The sequence below is a fragment of the Diabrotica undecimpunctata genome, chromosome 10, assembly GCF_040954645.1.
Source record: "Diabrotica undecimpunctata isolate CICGRU chromosome 10, icDiaUnde3, whole genome shotgun sequence".
NCBI classification, from domain to species: domain Eukaryota; kingdom Metazoa; phylum Arthropoda; class Insecta; order Coleoptera; family Chrysomelidae; genus Diabrotica; species Diabrotica undecimpunctata.
Window position 1 is genome coordinate 3,036,303 of NC_092812.1, and position 15,705 is coordinate 3,052,007.

General features: G+C 32.4%; 1 protein-coding gene across 2 annotated transcripts in view; it reads left to right on the plus strand.

The window, feature by feature from the left end:
* Apoltp (Apolipoprotein lipid transfer particle) overlaps positions 1-15,705 on the plus strand; it is a 1,459,665-nt gene that overhangs the window by 1,273,045 nt on the left and 170,915 nt on the right. For both annotated transcript variants that reach the window (XM_072546518.1, XM_072546519.1), the window contains 2 exons: positions 3,238-3,631; positions 11,516-11,716. In XM_072546518.1, the coding sequence (XP_072402619.1) occupies positions 3,238-3,631; positions 11,516-11,716 (595 nt within the window). The remainder of the gene's footprint in view (positions 1-3,237; positions 3,632-11,515; positions 11,717-15,705) is intronic.

Here is a 15,705-nt window from a genome sequence, read left to right on the forward strand (position 1 = left end):
GAATAAAATTGTTAATTATCCATTTTTTCAGAATTTTTACATAATCTTTTTTGAAAACAGTTTCGGGAGTGGAAATCAAAATGACAAACATTAGTCAGTTAACCCTTTGTGTACTGGTGGGCTAAGCGTTAAGACACATTTTTTAAACAATTTTTATGCTGTAGCTTCGTAGCTTGGTGTTACTTGCGCTTAGACACAGTCAATACGTGGATTGTCGAGATCCTTTCCAACGACTCGCACATCAAATTTTGTTTCGCTGACCGTTGGTAATATTTTTATAGTGGTATGTTTACAGTGGCTCAGCACGTGGTTGATGGTGCTGTAATATTTATTAGTTTTTCAAGCTTTTTAATAAAATGGCCGGTAAGTTTTTCTACAAATATATTGTATAGGTAACCTATATTTGTTTGTATTTGTGTGATAATGTTCATTGATGAATTTAGTACATTTTACACCTTGTAATTATCGTGGTGGTAGCGCTGGGACACAAGGCAAATGCATGCTTTTTTGTTCCAGACAAAAATAAACATTCCTACGCCGATTTGGAACGTATATCTCAAGAGAAAATCTTTACTCTTATTGAAGACATTCCATCTGATGTAGATTCAAATATTGACGACAGCTCCGATGACGATGAGGAAACAGATTTAACAGCAAATATGAATCAAAGTATTTTTGATATAGAGTCTTTGCCGATTATCTTTGAAGACGCCGTTTTAGTGGAAAACCAACTTGAGAACATCTTAGAGACAAATCAAATTGAAGCAGATGAGAGTGATGATGATGATACTCCGTTGGATATACGTAGAAGGAAATATTTTCTTTCAAATGCAATTTGAACTAGAGACTCCCAAAATTGCATTTCCTATAAAAAAAATTTAATGAACCAGTCGTCCCCAATATGCCCGACAATATTGATTCTCCTACGGATGTATTTCTTTACAAAATAGCGACGGTGACGAGAATAGATTTACACAAATCAATGCAGATCAAATGTGGGTATTCTTACCAATAAATTTACTAATGGGAATAAAGGGACTTCCTAGTCTGAGAGACTACTGGTTTTTCAGAGCGGATCTACGAGATGTGTATATTAGTTCTTGTATGCTAAGAAATCGGTTTGTGTGGTTGCTCAAAAACTTGCATTTGAACGACAATTCTCTTCAACTTAAAAGACACGAGGCCAACTATGGCAAACTATATAAACTTAGACCTTTACTGAATCATCTATCAGAATCGTTTTTGCTTGTTATAATCCCTCCGAAAATCAAGCAATATACGAGTCAATGATAAAATTTAAAGGACGTAGTTCCTTACGTCAATATTAACCAGTGAAGCAGGTAAAAAGAGGCTACAAGGTCTTAATCAGGGCCGACGAATCCGGATTTGTATGCCAGTTCGATGTTTATACAGGAAAAGTTGCTGATACGACAGAAAAAATATTAGGAGCTAGAGTCGTAAAAGATCTTACTTGTAAATTGGTGGGAAAGGACCATAAAGTTTATTTCGACAATTTCTTCAATTCTGTGGAACCAATGAAAAACTTACGCGAAAACATAATTTACGCGTGTGGAACAGCAAAAAAGGGAAGATAGAACACCTTAGTACAGTATAGAACTGTACAAGATGGTACAGTTTTTATGAAATGGAAAGAACGAAAGGATGTTTTGTTTATAAGTAATTATCATAATCCCGAACATATTGAAACAATGTCTAGGAAGAGAATAGATGGTACTATAGAGGGCATTGTTTGTCAAATACTAGTCAAGGACTATAATGCTAATATGGGTTTTGTTGACAAAATGGAGATGCTAAAGTCAATTTATGAAGTTGACAGAAAATTGAAGAAATGGTGGCACCGTATCTTTTTTCGCTAGTAAACGCCTTTATTATTTTCAAAAGTATATCTGATGGACAATCGCTTACTTTGAAGATGTTTAGGTTAGCAGTCATAAACTGACTTATTAGCGCACAACCTGAAGTACCAAGAAGAGGACGCAAAAGAGTTAGTGACACTGAAGTAAACCACTTCAAGCGCACGGTACCCTGAGAAGTCCGATTTGATAAATGTGCACATATGCCAATTCACATGAAATCAAAGAGATCTGCCCTTTGCGGCACTCGAAAAAGACCACACAAGTCTTCGTGGAGCTGTTCAACGTGTAATGTGCCTTAACGACAAAAAAAATTGTTTCTCATTCAAAATAAAGTTCTACTTTTGAAAATATTTTATTAACCGACGCCTAGTGTCCTACTACTTATGGCATGGTCTATAGCCTTTGTTAGCTGTTAAAAAAATAAAAAACATAATAATGATTTTATATAAAAAAACCAAAAAACTTGTGAAAAGTTAAAAAATAATAATTCCGGCGTCAAAGGGTTAAAAATATAATTTTTACTGCAATCAATAATTATTGTGGCTTGATCCCACATAAACATGATATTTAAATTAGCCATTCCACAAAAATCAGTTTCAGAACCTGTTTATGTGCTTCTTAATGTTGATACTTAATAGCTGAAAAGATTATGTAGGTAGGTACCCATAATATTGGTTTATTAAAATTACTTTTGAGACATTTCAAATAAAATTTTTAATTATTAATCACTAGCTTATGACCAGAGGTTGGGGCTTAGACAGCTGTGTCAAAAATATTGTGCCATCAATAATTTTCAAACGAAGTATACCAACGCCACCAAAATGCAATATTACCCCGCAACCCTTTACATTTTTCTGTACAGGTCAAAATCCGTACTGCAAGTAAAAAATATTATATAAATTAACAATGTATTGTACAGTAAAACTCTATAAATATGACTGAAATGTGAAAATGAGAAAAATTTTATAACAATATATATAGTAAATTATATTATATATAAATTATATACAGTAAATTATTATAATTAAAATAAAATAAATTTTATATGTATATGTATGTATGACAAACTTTATTCAATACGCTGTATATTTGAAAATAAATATATATACAATAAAGCTTTTCTTGTATACATATGCTCTCGTAAGTATCCAAGCTGATGACCCTGTAGGAAAAATAACTAACTTTACAGTATTACTAATGTTTTTCTTAAGAAAAAAGTTAACCGTTCTTTGAATTAAAATATATACTATTCGCTTTACAAACTTGTATATTGGATTTTTTAGTACTTACTGTATATGTTGTTATATATTAATTTTTTATTTATTTTTTGAAATTTACTAATGAATAATTTTCTAATTAGGTTGGTATTTTGGAAAAACAGCCGGTCTTTGGGGAACTTACAACAACGAGCCAACAGACGACTTCTTAACCTCAAACAAAACTCGAGTCACTAATTCAGCTTTAAAGATTTTTGGGGATAGTTGGTCCCTAGACAAAAATTGCAAGAACGACATTCCGGCGCAAAAAGAGAGTAGAAAACAGCCGCTCGAGGAAATATTGGCTCTTTGTGAGGAATTTTTCACGAGTAAAGTATCTCAACTTAGCACATGTTTTTCACGAATACCAAAGGACAGTTTCCTCTATATGTGCCTGAATAGTACAACAGAACAAGAGGCTTGCATGTCAGCCGTATCTTACATTAACCTATGTTCATATGCAAATACACCGTTGAGGATACCAGACACGTGTGTAAAGTAAGTATCGATCACTCTACTTACACATTACAGGGTTACTCACTTTTGGGGTTTCGGTTTCATTTAGAAAACTTAATTTCACCATTTAACTATATGTAGTAATATTTCGAATGTTTTTAAAAAGAATTTATACATACATATATATATATATATATATATATATATATATATATATATATATATATATATATAAATATATATATATATATATATATATATATATATATATAATATATATGGATTAAGTATTTTGATAATACTTAATCCATAATATGGAGATAAAGTTTTTGAACAAATTTTAACTATTCATTCCTACAATGTACGACATTTTTTTTTCAATTTTTTTTTAAACTTGGTTGTTTTTTTACAAACGGAATTTATTACTTCACATGTACGTTAACCTTTACACTATTTATCTCTTTTTTACTTTGCTTGGAGATGCCATGTTTTCAATTTGTATTCTCCTTTTAATTTAAAGAACTGCTCCTTCTAAGATCAACTTTGTTTTTTACTGATACGGACTGATGCTATTTTGTAAACACAAAAGTCGAAGTACTAGAAAATGCTCTCTTTTGCTGTTTCGACAATATCGTATTTTACAAACTGTCTAAATTTACAATTGCCAATGGCACTTTTTCACCATATAAACTGTAGTTTTTTCTTCGAAGGCCAGTGAATAATTTGTGAATTTTTCTAAACAGTTATAAGTCATCTTTTTGGATGGTACAGAGCATGGTCCGAGCAATTTCGAAATATACTGAAAAGCTCTAGTATTTGCTCAAATTATTTCTCAAAAACAGCATTTATTTCTTTGTGGCAATACGCTATGTGAAGTGACTGAAATTTTAGTAAACCACCATTTAAAAAAGCCTTCTTTACTAACGATATCATCATCAGTATGTTTTAAATCTATTCCTGGACGTAAGTGTACCCTATTTGTAACCGGTTTTTGCTTATCTTTCAATTGTCATCTGGCCATCTGTTTAAAATATCTATATTATAGTAGTTCTCGAGCAAATTTTTCAGCCCTTATCCTTGCCATTTGGCCAGTCATTTTCAGTTCAGGTTACAAGCTCTGTCTAGGACTTCTGTAAATCTCGTATTAGTTCCTAGATGTTCGTATCTGAACTTATTTTATTTCAGTATCACACCTATCATTGATCGTTGCGTTATCCTTCATTCTACCTTTATGATATATGACATTACTGGGAAGACTTTCTTCTTCATAATTGTTAATTTTTTTACTGTATTGTTAACCAATTAATTTTTTTTGTACTAGAGGGGACGTTTATTCTCGTATACAGTGCATCTAATGTAATAATACATACATTTTTTAAGTACAATCCATTGGTAAGAATACCAATATATTATATTAGGCTTATCTATAGAGAAGGAAAATTGCCAGCAAACTTCGTTCGCCTTGGGATACGTTATGAAAAATGGGCTTTTTTTTGCAAGAATAATTTTAAATAATAAATAAAAGTAATTAATTGTTTGCTCGTGTGAGTCCATTTCAAAGTGGGTAGTAGAAATAAAAGACAGACTTACTCACAATATATATATATTTAGTAAGCGATCACCGGTTTCGACCACTACACTCCCTTCCTAGGGAAAACCACAGTATCTGCAGTACTTATAATAATAAGTAAATAGACTTCAAACAATCTGCAACTTTTAAAAAGGGCGAAAATTGTTACAACAATTCAGTTAAATACGATTTTACTTTATATCAATAACTCTGTAAATACCTATATATCTATAAAAACTACATATTTAATAAAAAAAACCACATTTATTAGATCGGATAAACCCTAACAAACGAAATTTAATACAAAAGAGAAAAAATTAAATATAGAAAGAAATTATCTTATTAATCCTTGTCTTCCTCAAGATTTTGCCAAAATTGTAATCTATTTGAAGGCATTATGGTTTTGAGATTTTTAATAAGGTTTCTTTTTTATTTTTTGATACTCGACATAGAGTTGTAAATGCCTGAGGGCTGGGAAGTTTTTTATTTAAAAATTTATTTTAAAAAAAATTCATTCCAAACATCTATCGGAGCTATTTGTTAACTTGTACTTTAGAGAAAATGATCCCCTGTTGGCAACAATTTCTCCATTTTTCGCCAAGTAAGGACGAGGCTGTATTTTTTTAATTTTTGCTTGTGATGCGAAATCTTGCCACTTAAAAAAACCTGTATACTGCATTGTTTATTGTAACCTTTTTTAAATTTGCATTTCCAACAGCTGTCATAAAATCGTTAAAATCGTAGGTTTTCTTTTGTTTTTTTAAAGATAGTTTCACCTATTGGTGGAAGCTCATCGGCAGACATGAAGATGTGTCTGGTTCAAAATACTAAATACAAATATCTGGAGCAGATATATCGTCAGATTTACAATATATTTACAATATATACAAAGGAATATAAACAACTCCAATTTTTATTTTGACCTGAGCAGTTATCAACCCAAAGGACAAAATGTTCGACATACCATAGGTATGCAAAAGTTTTTGTTTTTTCCTTTACCCAGGGGTACAAAGCTTTCAATAAATGTCGATATTCTTTGGGTAAATATTGCTTTCTTAAACATATCGATTCTTAGTAACTTGTATGTACTTTTATGTATGACTTTTGTAAGTCAACATAGACTTTAAGAGTCGTTGATGTATCTGGTTCATTTGTATCCAAATGGTGTAGTTCTCCTGAATCTCTGGCACGTTGAATGTGTTCTTTCCAGCTATTATATTCACTAGATACTGTATTCAAGTTTGTGTAGTTAGAATACTTCACATAATTCGCACTCTTCATGGTCCAGATTTGTGAAAGATTTGTGTTTATTTTTAAGCTGTTTTCGATAAACCTCATACGAGCATTGATTAGGAGAGTAGGTTGCTAATAATCCTTGTGCATGATCTGTGTGGTTAAATCACTAGGCAGGTATCTACGATACAGGGCATGTAAACTCTCTAGATCTAGTTTTCGCCCCCAACTAAATTTTCATAATTTTTGCATGTGCGGTGTTTTTCCTAAGGACGGCAGTACAGTTTTCTGGTGATCATCAGGTCACCGATAAAGTACAATCTTTACAAAGCTAAAAAAATTACATATTGTAGTACTACTAATTAAACCAAACCTTACATCAGATATGGTACAAAAGGTGCCAATATTACTAATCTTAGCTAAAATTGAGGGTGGGGTTTTTTTTTATTGAATGTGAAGGTAACATTAGTATAAAGATAGTATAAGAAGTACTTACTTTCCGTGCAAGGTCTATTGTTAAGATGGCATGTTTTAAATGCTGATTTTTGCTAATGTATCGTCTGTGGGTTTTCAACTTATACATCGACCTAAAAAGGGGGATGTTTCTTGAGAAGCTAGTCTGGAAGCTACTTTGTGCTGTAATTGATTGGAAACATAAAAAGCAAGCAGAAAGGACGTTATTGTTTGTAACTATGTCAGTGATGTTGTATTAAAGAAATTATTTACCTTTATTCTAGAGATATATTTATGAAGATGTGTGTTATTTATTTATTTATTTAATTTTGAGATTTTAAGATGAGTTAATAACATATTTCTAAATGAAATTTCATCTTAAAATTAAATAACTAAATAAATAATAAATATCTTCATAGATATTATTATATCTCTACAATAAATGTAAATAATTTCTTTAATACGACATCACTGACACAGTTACAAAGAATAACGTCCTTTCTGTTTTCTTTTTCTGTTTACAATCAATCACAACACAAACTAGCTTCTAGACTAGCTCCTCAAGAAACATTCCTCTTTTCAGGTCGATGTATATTTAGTTGAAAACTCACAGACGATACGTTATCAAAAATGAACATTTGAAACACGCCATCTTAGCAATAGAACTTGGAATGTAAGTACTACTTATATTATCTTTATACTAATGTCACAGTTACATTCAATAAAAAATCACCTCTACCCTCAATTTTAACTAACATAAATCATATTGGTACCTTTTGTGCCATGCCTGATGTGAGGTTTGGTTAAATTAGTCGTACTACAATAAGTACTTAATTTTTTTAGCTTTGTAAAGATTGTACTTTACCGTTGACCTGATGATGACCAGAAACCAGTCGTGATACAGTGGTCGAAACCGGTCGTCGTTTATTAAATAAATAGATTTTAAGCAAGTCTGTCATTTATTTCTACTAACCAATAAATAAAAGCTTCCAATTTAATGGTTTTAAACTTCTTATCCTGCGATTTGCATACCAAATGGGGATAACGAGTTTATTATTCTCACTTAATTTTTAAATACTTGTACAGTAATTGTAGGTTATTTCGTATAAATTTTGATAATTTTTTATAATATATATTTTATTTCGGGACTTTTATGCTGAAATTGTTTTTTCATTATACCGTTATACTTAACCTAACTTAACTAAACAATAACTTAAAAGAGTTTGTGACAAATTTATTCCCTTTAACGAACGTATGATGCTACTTCAGCTGAAAGCCAAACCTCTAAACATGAATCTAATCCAAGTGTATGCTTCAACATCTGATAGCAATGATGCTGAGGTCGAAAAATTCTACGCGGACTTAGAGCTGTTAACAAAAAACATAAAGAAGCAGGAGGTAAAAATAATTATTGGCGACTTTAATGCTAAAATCGGTCGAGGAAAAACTGAAAATATAGTAGGAAATTTTGGGTTAGGTAAAAGAAACGAAAGGGGTGATAGACTAGTCCAGTACTGCCAGGAGAAAGAATTAGTCATAACAAATACAAAGTACGACCTACCCTTACGAAGATTATACACGTGGACTTTTCCAAAAGATAACATCAACAATATAATCAGAAACCAAATAGATTTTATAACGATTAACAAAAGGTTTCGTAATGGAGTACAAAGTGCAAAAACCTATCCAAGCACAGATACAGATACGGACCATAATCTATTACTAGAAAACGTCAACATTAAACTCAGAAAACCGAAGAAAAAAGTTAAAACCACCAAAATAAACATCAAAAACCTAAAAGACGACAACTGCCAACAGCAACTAAACGCAGGGATAAATAAATTAACTGAAGGAAACGTGGAATGGGCAGATATGAAAAAAGCCATACTAAAAGCGGGAAAAGAGGTCCTAGGCGAAGAAGAGAAAACCTCTAAAAAAGACTGGATGACACCGGAAATAGTTACGCTAATAACTGAAAAAAGAAAATACAAAAATAAAGATGAAAATAAATATAAAACCATCAACAATAAAATCAAATATGAAATCAGAAAGGCTAAGGAGGAATGGATGAACAAGGAATGCCAGAAACTGGAAGAACTCAGCAACAAGCATGACACCTCAAACTTAGATAAAAAAAATGAAAGAGCTTACAGGCAACACCAGACAAAGAAGAACACTCATAACAAGAGGTAATAATGGACGAATACTTACTGAAGAGAGTAAAATAAAGGAAGTATCGGAACAATAATATTGTTTATATAATCATATATATATATATATATATATATATATATATATATATATATATATATATATATATATATATATTATATAATCCATCTGTTCCATGACGAGAGGGAAAATGAACAAGATATAGGTGAAGAAGAACAATACCTACAAATTTTACCCTCAGAAGTAAAGAATGCCCTACAGAATGCAAAACAAGGAAAAGCACCGGGTTCTGATCAAATTCCAGTTGAACTGTTAAAAGCCTTAGATGACGGTAATATAAAGAGACACCCGAATTCTCAACCATATATATGTAGACGGCAACATCCCGGAGGAATGGCTTAAATCGATATTTTTACCTCTACCAAAAAACAACAATCCCAAATCATGTAATGACTATAGATTAATAAGCCTAATGTGCCACCCTTTAACGATTCTCTTGAAAATTGTTCAAAGCCGAATTTATAAGAAATGTGAGGAGCAGATAGATCAAACGCAGTTTGGCTTCAGAGGAGGCATGGGTACAAGAGAAGCATTATTTGCGTTGACGGTACTTTTGCAGAAATGTCGGAAATATAACAAGAGTGCATATGTATGCTTTATAGACTTTAGGAAGGTCTTTGACTGAGTGCAGCATATGAAGTTAATAGATGAATTAAAAATCATCAAAAGGAAGCGTCTTGTCTCCGACGCTTTTCAACGTGTACTCAGAGGTCATATTCAGAAAAGCCTTATGGGAAAGAAAAGAGGGAATAAGAATTGGTGGAGAAATTGTAAACACCATGAGATTTGCAGATGACACGGTAATTATGGATGAGAGTATAGAAGAACTACAAACTTTACCAGATGTAATAAATAGTCAATGCATTCAAATGGGACTTGACATCAACACATATAAGACCAAATTTATGATAGTATCAAGGAGTCCAATAAATAATGAACAACTAACCCTTAGTGGACAGCAAATAGAGAGAGTGACAAAATATAAATATCTGGGAGCTTACATCAACACAGAATTAGATCCAGACCAAGAGATCAGGGTACGAATAGAAATGGCAAGTGCAGCGTTTTTAAAATTCAAGCAATTGTTCTGTAACAAAAATCTGAATACTGCGCGAGACTGAGGTTTGTTGAATATTACGTCTGGTCCCAACTATTGTACGGGGTAAAAACATTAAACGTTAAAAGCGCAAATAGTTAAGAAGCTTGAAGCCTTTGAACTCTGCATATACCGTAGAATGTTGGGAATTCCATGCACTGCCAGGGTCACCCATGAGGAAGTGCTGAAAAGGATGGGCCGAGACAAAAAATTGTTGAGAACAATAAAAGTACGCAAGACTGCATACCTTGGACACATACTGAGGAATGATAAATATAGTCTTTTGCAGGTCATCATGCAGGGTAAAGTCGATGACAAAAAGGGAATAGGTAGAAAGAGGAAGTCATGTCTGCGAAATATTCGAGACTGGATAAACATGACTGTAGACGAATTATTCCACAATACAAAAAACAGAGAAACTTTTAGAAATATGGTCGCCAACCTCCGTTAAAGGGGACGGCATAGAAAGAAGAAGTTCTGTCGGCACTACTTCACAATATTTCAGACTGTAAAACTTATGTACCACATTTTTCCTTTACTTCTGTACAAAACCATGGAGTTCTTCTCATTGGGAACGATTTATTTTTATTTATATTTCTTTCACCAAGAACTTCCTTGGCCGAGGTTAAGATATTAGACTTAATCTTTGTCCAGCTTTCTTCGACTCCATCACTTTCTGTGATATGATATGTGTTTCTGCTTTTTCCGGTTATTATTTTTTGGAATTGGTAACTTGTGGAGTTACCCTGTAAGCTTTCAACTTTTATCTTTGTGGTGTATTCTGGTGTTTTGTTGTTACATATCTGTGTTGTCATTCGAATTTTGCACAATACCAATTTATGATCGGTTCCTATTTCTACTGATGTAAATGTTCTTACATCCAAGATTTGAGAGGAGAGTAACTCTCTATTCAACAGAATATAGTCTATCATAGATCTTTGTCCCCTACTATTTTCGAAAGTGTATTTTTATTGTTCTTTGTGGGAGAAAAATGTAATACTAATACGTGTTTCGTTTATGCTGCAGAGGTCCGTCATAAAAATTATTATAATAAACTGTATCAGAGTATAAATTCTTCCCGAATATAATTAAAGAAAATACGTGTAATAATTGTTATAGATTTGAAAATACGTATTTTCATAAACATTTTATTCTGTACTAGAATAGAAGGCGATGCTAATATAATTGCGGATTCGAAGTAAAAGTAAAGGGGCTATCCCAAAGCTTAGACCCCTCATAGTCTCGACGTAGATAAAAGTGACAAGATAATGTAATAACTATTAACCTCAGCCGAGATTTAGTGTCTTTTTTGGACCTTTGCAATTAGTTTTTCTTGTTTTAGGTGTAATTTACTAAATGGCACGCAGATACAAGAAGGCGACTTCATTCGATTACAGGGAAGCGATGTTCCACAAAGTGCAGATATCGTTTTTATAATCGAAGCGAAAATGTGTAATAAAGATTTGAAAAAATCAAGAAACTTCGACTTGCTTGTCGAGCTTATTGAGAAGGAATTGGATGACTTAAAGATTAGAAATAACAGGTACTTATTATTTGATTTCTACCATTTTTATTTAAAATTGTTTTTGATAGTCATGTAATTAATATTGATTAATCTTGTAACCACGTAATAAACAGTGTCTTTTTTATTTAAATACATTAATTATTGTAAACTTATCAAATTGCATTTTGGAATCGATAATAAAATAAAGCTCCGTGCCCATTTCACGGATGGAAAATAATTATTAGGTATCAAAATCAAGTGGATATAGGTTATATGCACGTGTACAGTATGGCACAAGGAAAAATGTATAATATAAAGGCTCTAACAGGGGAGAATTACTAATCATGGAAGTTTCGGATGGAAATAATATTGGCAGAAAATAAAGGGTGTATAAAAAGCGAAACAGACAACAGGTTTAAGCGAGAGTGAGAAGAAAAAATTCCAGAAATATACCAATAAAGAAAATCAATAATTGTTCATTGTGTTTCCGGTGCACAGTTAGAGATATTGCGGGACAAAAAACAGGCCTACCATACGTGGAAACTTTCAGAAGGAAAATATGAGAAAAAGAGACTACCAGGTCAACTGTTCCTAAAAAGAAAGTTGCTGTCCATAAAATTGAACGATAGTGAGTCATAAGAGTGGTTTATTGGTGAATTTAAGTAAATTCTGAAGCAGTTAAAATCCACTGGGGTAAAAATTGAAGATCAAGATATAATATGTAATCTGTTGTTAACTTTGCCAAAATCCTATGAAACAGTGGCAACAGTTATCAAAAATTTATTATCTGATATACTATCAAATGAAGAGGTAAAGAAAAGGTTATTGAGTGAAGAAAAGAGGTGCCTGGGTGCAAGAACAAGTTGAGGAGCTGGTTTTGATCAAGTTGCTTTTAATGTTAACACATCTTGTTGTAGGTGTGGAAAAAGAGGTCATTATAAAAGGGAATACCGAGCAAGAATATCCACAAGTTACCCAAGAGGACCTGAAAGATTTACATATAATTACAGATCAAATTTTCAGAGTCAAAGAGGTTTTCAGGATGGTCTTAGAGGAAATCGTGCAAATAGAGATAACCGTTACAGGAGTACGAGAAATATACATTACAATAAAGAAATGCATAGAAGCAACACTTCAACTTCAACTGAAATTAATAGTGAAACAGTGCTAACTAAGAATATGAGAATTATTTAGGATGAACGTCTCACTTACTAAATGATAAAAGTATACTTACATATTTGGTAATATTGGATAAATCTATAAATATAGCATTAGCAAAAAATAGTGACTACTTACCTGCAGTTGGTGTTGGAATTATTAATCTCTTCAGTAATGTAAATGGTCTACAAGTAGACTGTAAACTTGAAAATGTACAACAGTTACGGAAAAATTGACTTTCTTTAAAAAGTTTAGAAATATCTCAGATAAGTAACTGTAATTTTTAAAAATAGTGTCATAAAATTAATTAAAAATGGTCTTTTAATATAATTAGGTAAACGAGATGCTTTATACACAATCAATTTTGAAGTAGTTAAACAAAAAAGTTACTTTTTCCATAATGATCAAAATAAAGAATTTATTATATGTGATGGATTCGACCGGTTCTTGATGGAAGTTAACTTTATCAAGCAATAAAATACTGATGAACTTGAGAATTATGAGAAAATTTGTTAAAGTGTTGAAAACAAAAGTTCATCAAGTATTTCTTCTAACCCCATTTACCCTCTTACTACCTCTGTAGGTACTTAATTACTCCATTAGCAACCCCGCCCATCTACCTGTCACTGTTCTTGACGAGTATACTCGCTTATAGGCTGACTGCTCTTGGCGAGTAGACTCGCGTAAATCATAAGAACTGTTTCAATATACAGTAGAGCTTTGTTATTCGATATATGACGTCACCTGCTCATAGACAAGTCGAATCTTGCGTTCCGTCTATGTCCGCGCACACCGACAGTACATACGCTCAGACTGCTCTAGACGAGTTAACTCACATAAGGTACTATACAAAATATTTGCTTGGTTGCAATTTGAACTCGAATCAGTATTGTTTTACCCGTCGCGAAAATAAATCGGAAACATCTTACTGATGCAGATCTCGCGCGTATGCTAGAACAAAGTGATTTTGAAGATGATTTATGAACGATTGTGAGAGTGACGATGGATGGCCAAAAAGCGATAAAGAAGATGCAGAAGATAAACTAAATATATATTTATTAAGCTTTTTGTACTGCACGTTGATCTCAAAACGTGTGTTGTATATTTTTGTGTTTGTGTTGATTTTATATAAGCATTTATTTTATTCTAGCATCAACGCTCGTATAAAAATCACAAAATGTTGCTAAAAACGATGCTGAAGATGATGCAGAAAATGAAACTGGAGATGAATTGAACAACACACCAGCCGAACAATTAACAACAACTATGAAAGCTGCGGCATTTGTTTGAAAAGATGGAACGTTTTTACCGGTTATACACCGTTTTGATAATACTAATTCTGGATGTAAAATTGATAGTTTATCAGATACGCCACATGCTGTAGATTTTTTTGAGAGCTTTTTCACGCCCCAAATAATAAAGAAAATTGCAAATGAGACAAACCGACACTATGAACAGGAAAGAAGACAGCAGGTTTCTGCGAATTCATGTCTACAACAATGGAAATCAGTTAATATAAATGAAGTGTACTGCTTTTTAGCAATCAATCTGTTGATGCCTCAGACGAAAAAATCGAATGTCAATGATTATTGGACTAGTAAACCTTTTATGAATACTCCAATTTTTGGGCGCCTCATGACAAGAGATCGCTTTCTACTAATTTTGCGGATGATGCATTTTGTTGATAATGATAAAGAGCCTGTCAAAAGAGATAGTTTACGTAAAATAAGGATTATTCTCGATCATTTGAAATTCAAATTTACAGAAAATTTAAGTCCGTTTCAAAATCTTTGCATAGATGAAAGTCTGTTATTATATAAAGGCAGACTTTTTTTCAAACAGTACAGTTCCTCAAAAAGGCATCAGTTTGCAGTTAAATTATTTCTCCTTTGTGATTGTGAAACCAGCTATGTTCTCGACTTCATCATATACACGGGAGCCACATATGAAATTGAAAAACTGGGAAAATCTGGTGACATTGTTATGTCACTTTTGAAGTCTTACTTGTACAAGGAGCATAGCATATTTGTAGATAACTGGTACTCAAGTCCTATGTTATTCTCACACCTTCACGATCTAAAAACGAATAACTGTAGAACAGTAAAGTCAAACAGGAATTGGATGCCAAAAATTGAGAGAAAACTTAAACGCGGTGAAGTTGTGCCCAGATTTACAGATAAACTTCTCATGCTGAAATGGCAAGATAAGCGTGAAGTTTGCATGCTCACTAGCTGTTACACTGCGCAACTAAAACATAGGGAATGTGTAGATTTTCTTACAGGAGATATTATCAAAAAACCACATTGTATCATTGAATATAATAATAATATGGGATCAGTCGACAAATGCGACATGCTACTTTCATCGATAGAAAGTGTCAGGAAAACCATTATATGGTACAAGAAGGTGTTTTTCCATTTGTTGGATCTGGCTGTATTACTTACTTACTTATTACTTATTAGCTCACGTACAACGTTTTTTTCACGTAACACCCAGAAAGCCGCAAGAGATGTAGATAAAAGTGTACGAATAGAATCAGCGGTAGTGCAAAAGAATATAGGAAACACCTGTTTTTGTGAAAGTGATATGATAAGTTCTGATAAACAAAAGTTGGTAGTAAATCCTGACCAAACCAGTTTGGTAAGCATTTTTCATATAAATACACAAAGTTTATTAAATAAAATTGATCAACTTAACATTTTTTTAAAAGATAAAACTTACAATATTTTGTGCTTTTCTGAACATTGGCTTAGAGAATCTGAATTAACAACAGTGATAATTGACAGATACTTTTTATCAACTTGTTACTGTAGAAAAAGTAGAGAACATGGGGGTGTTGCTATTTTCTGCGATGGCAAAATATCTACACG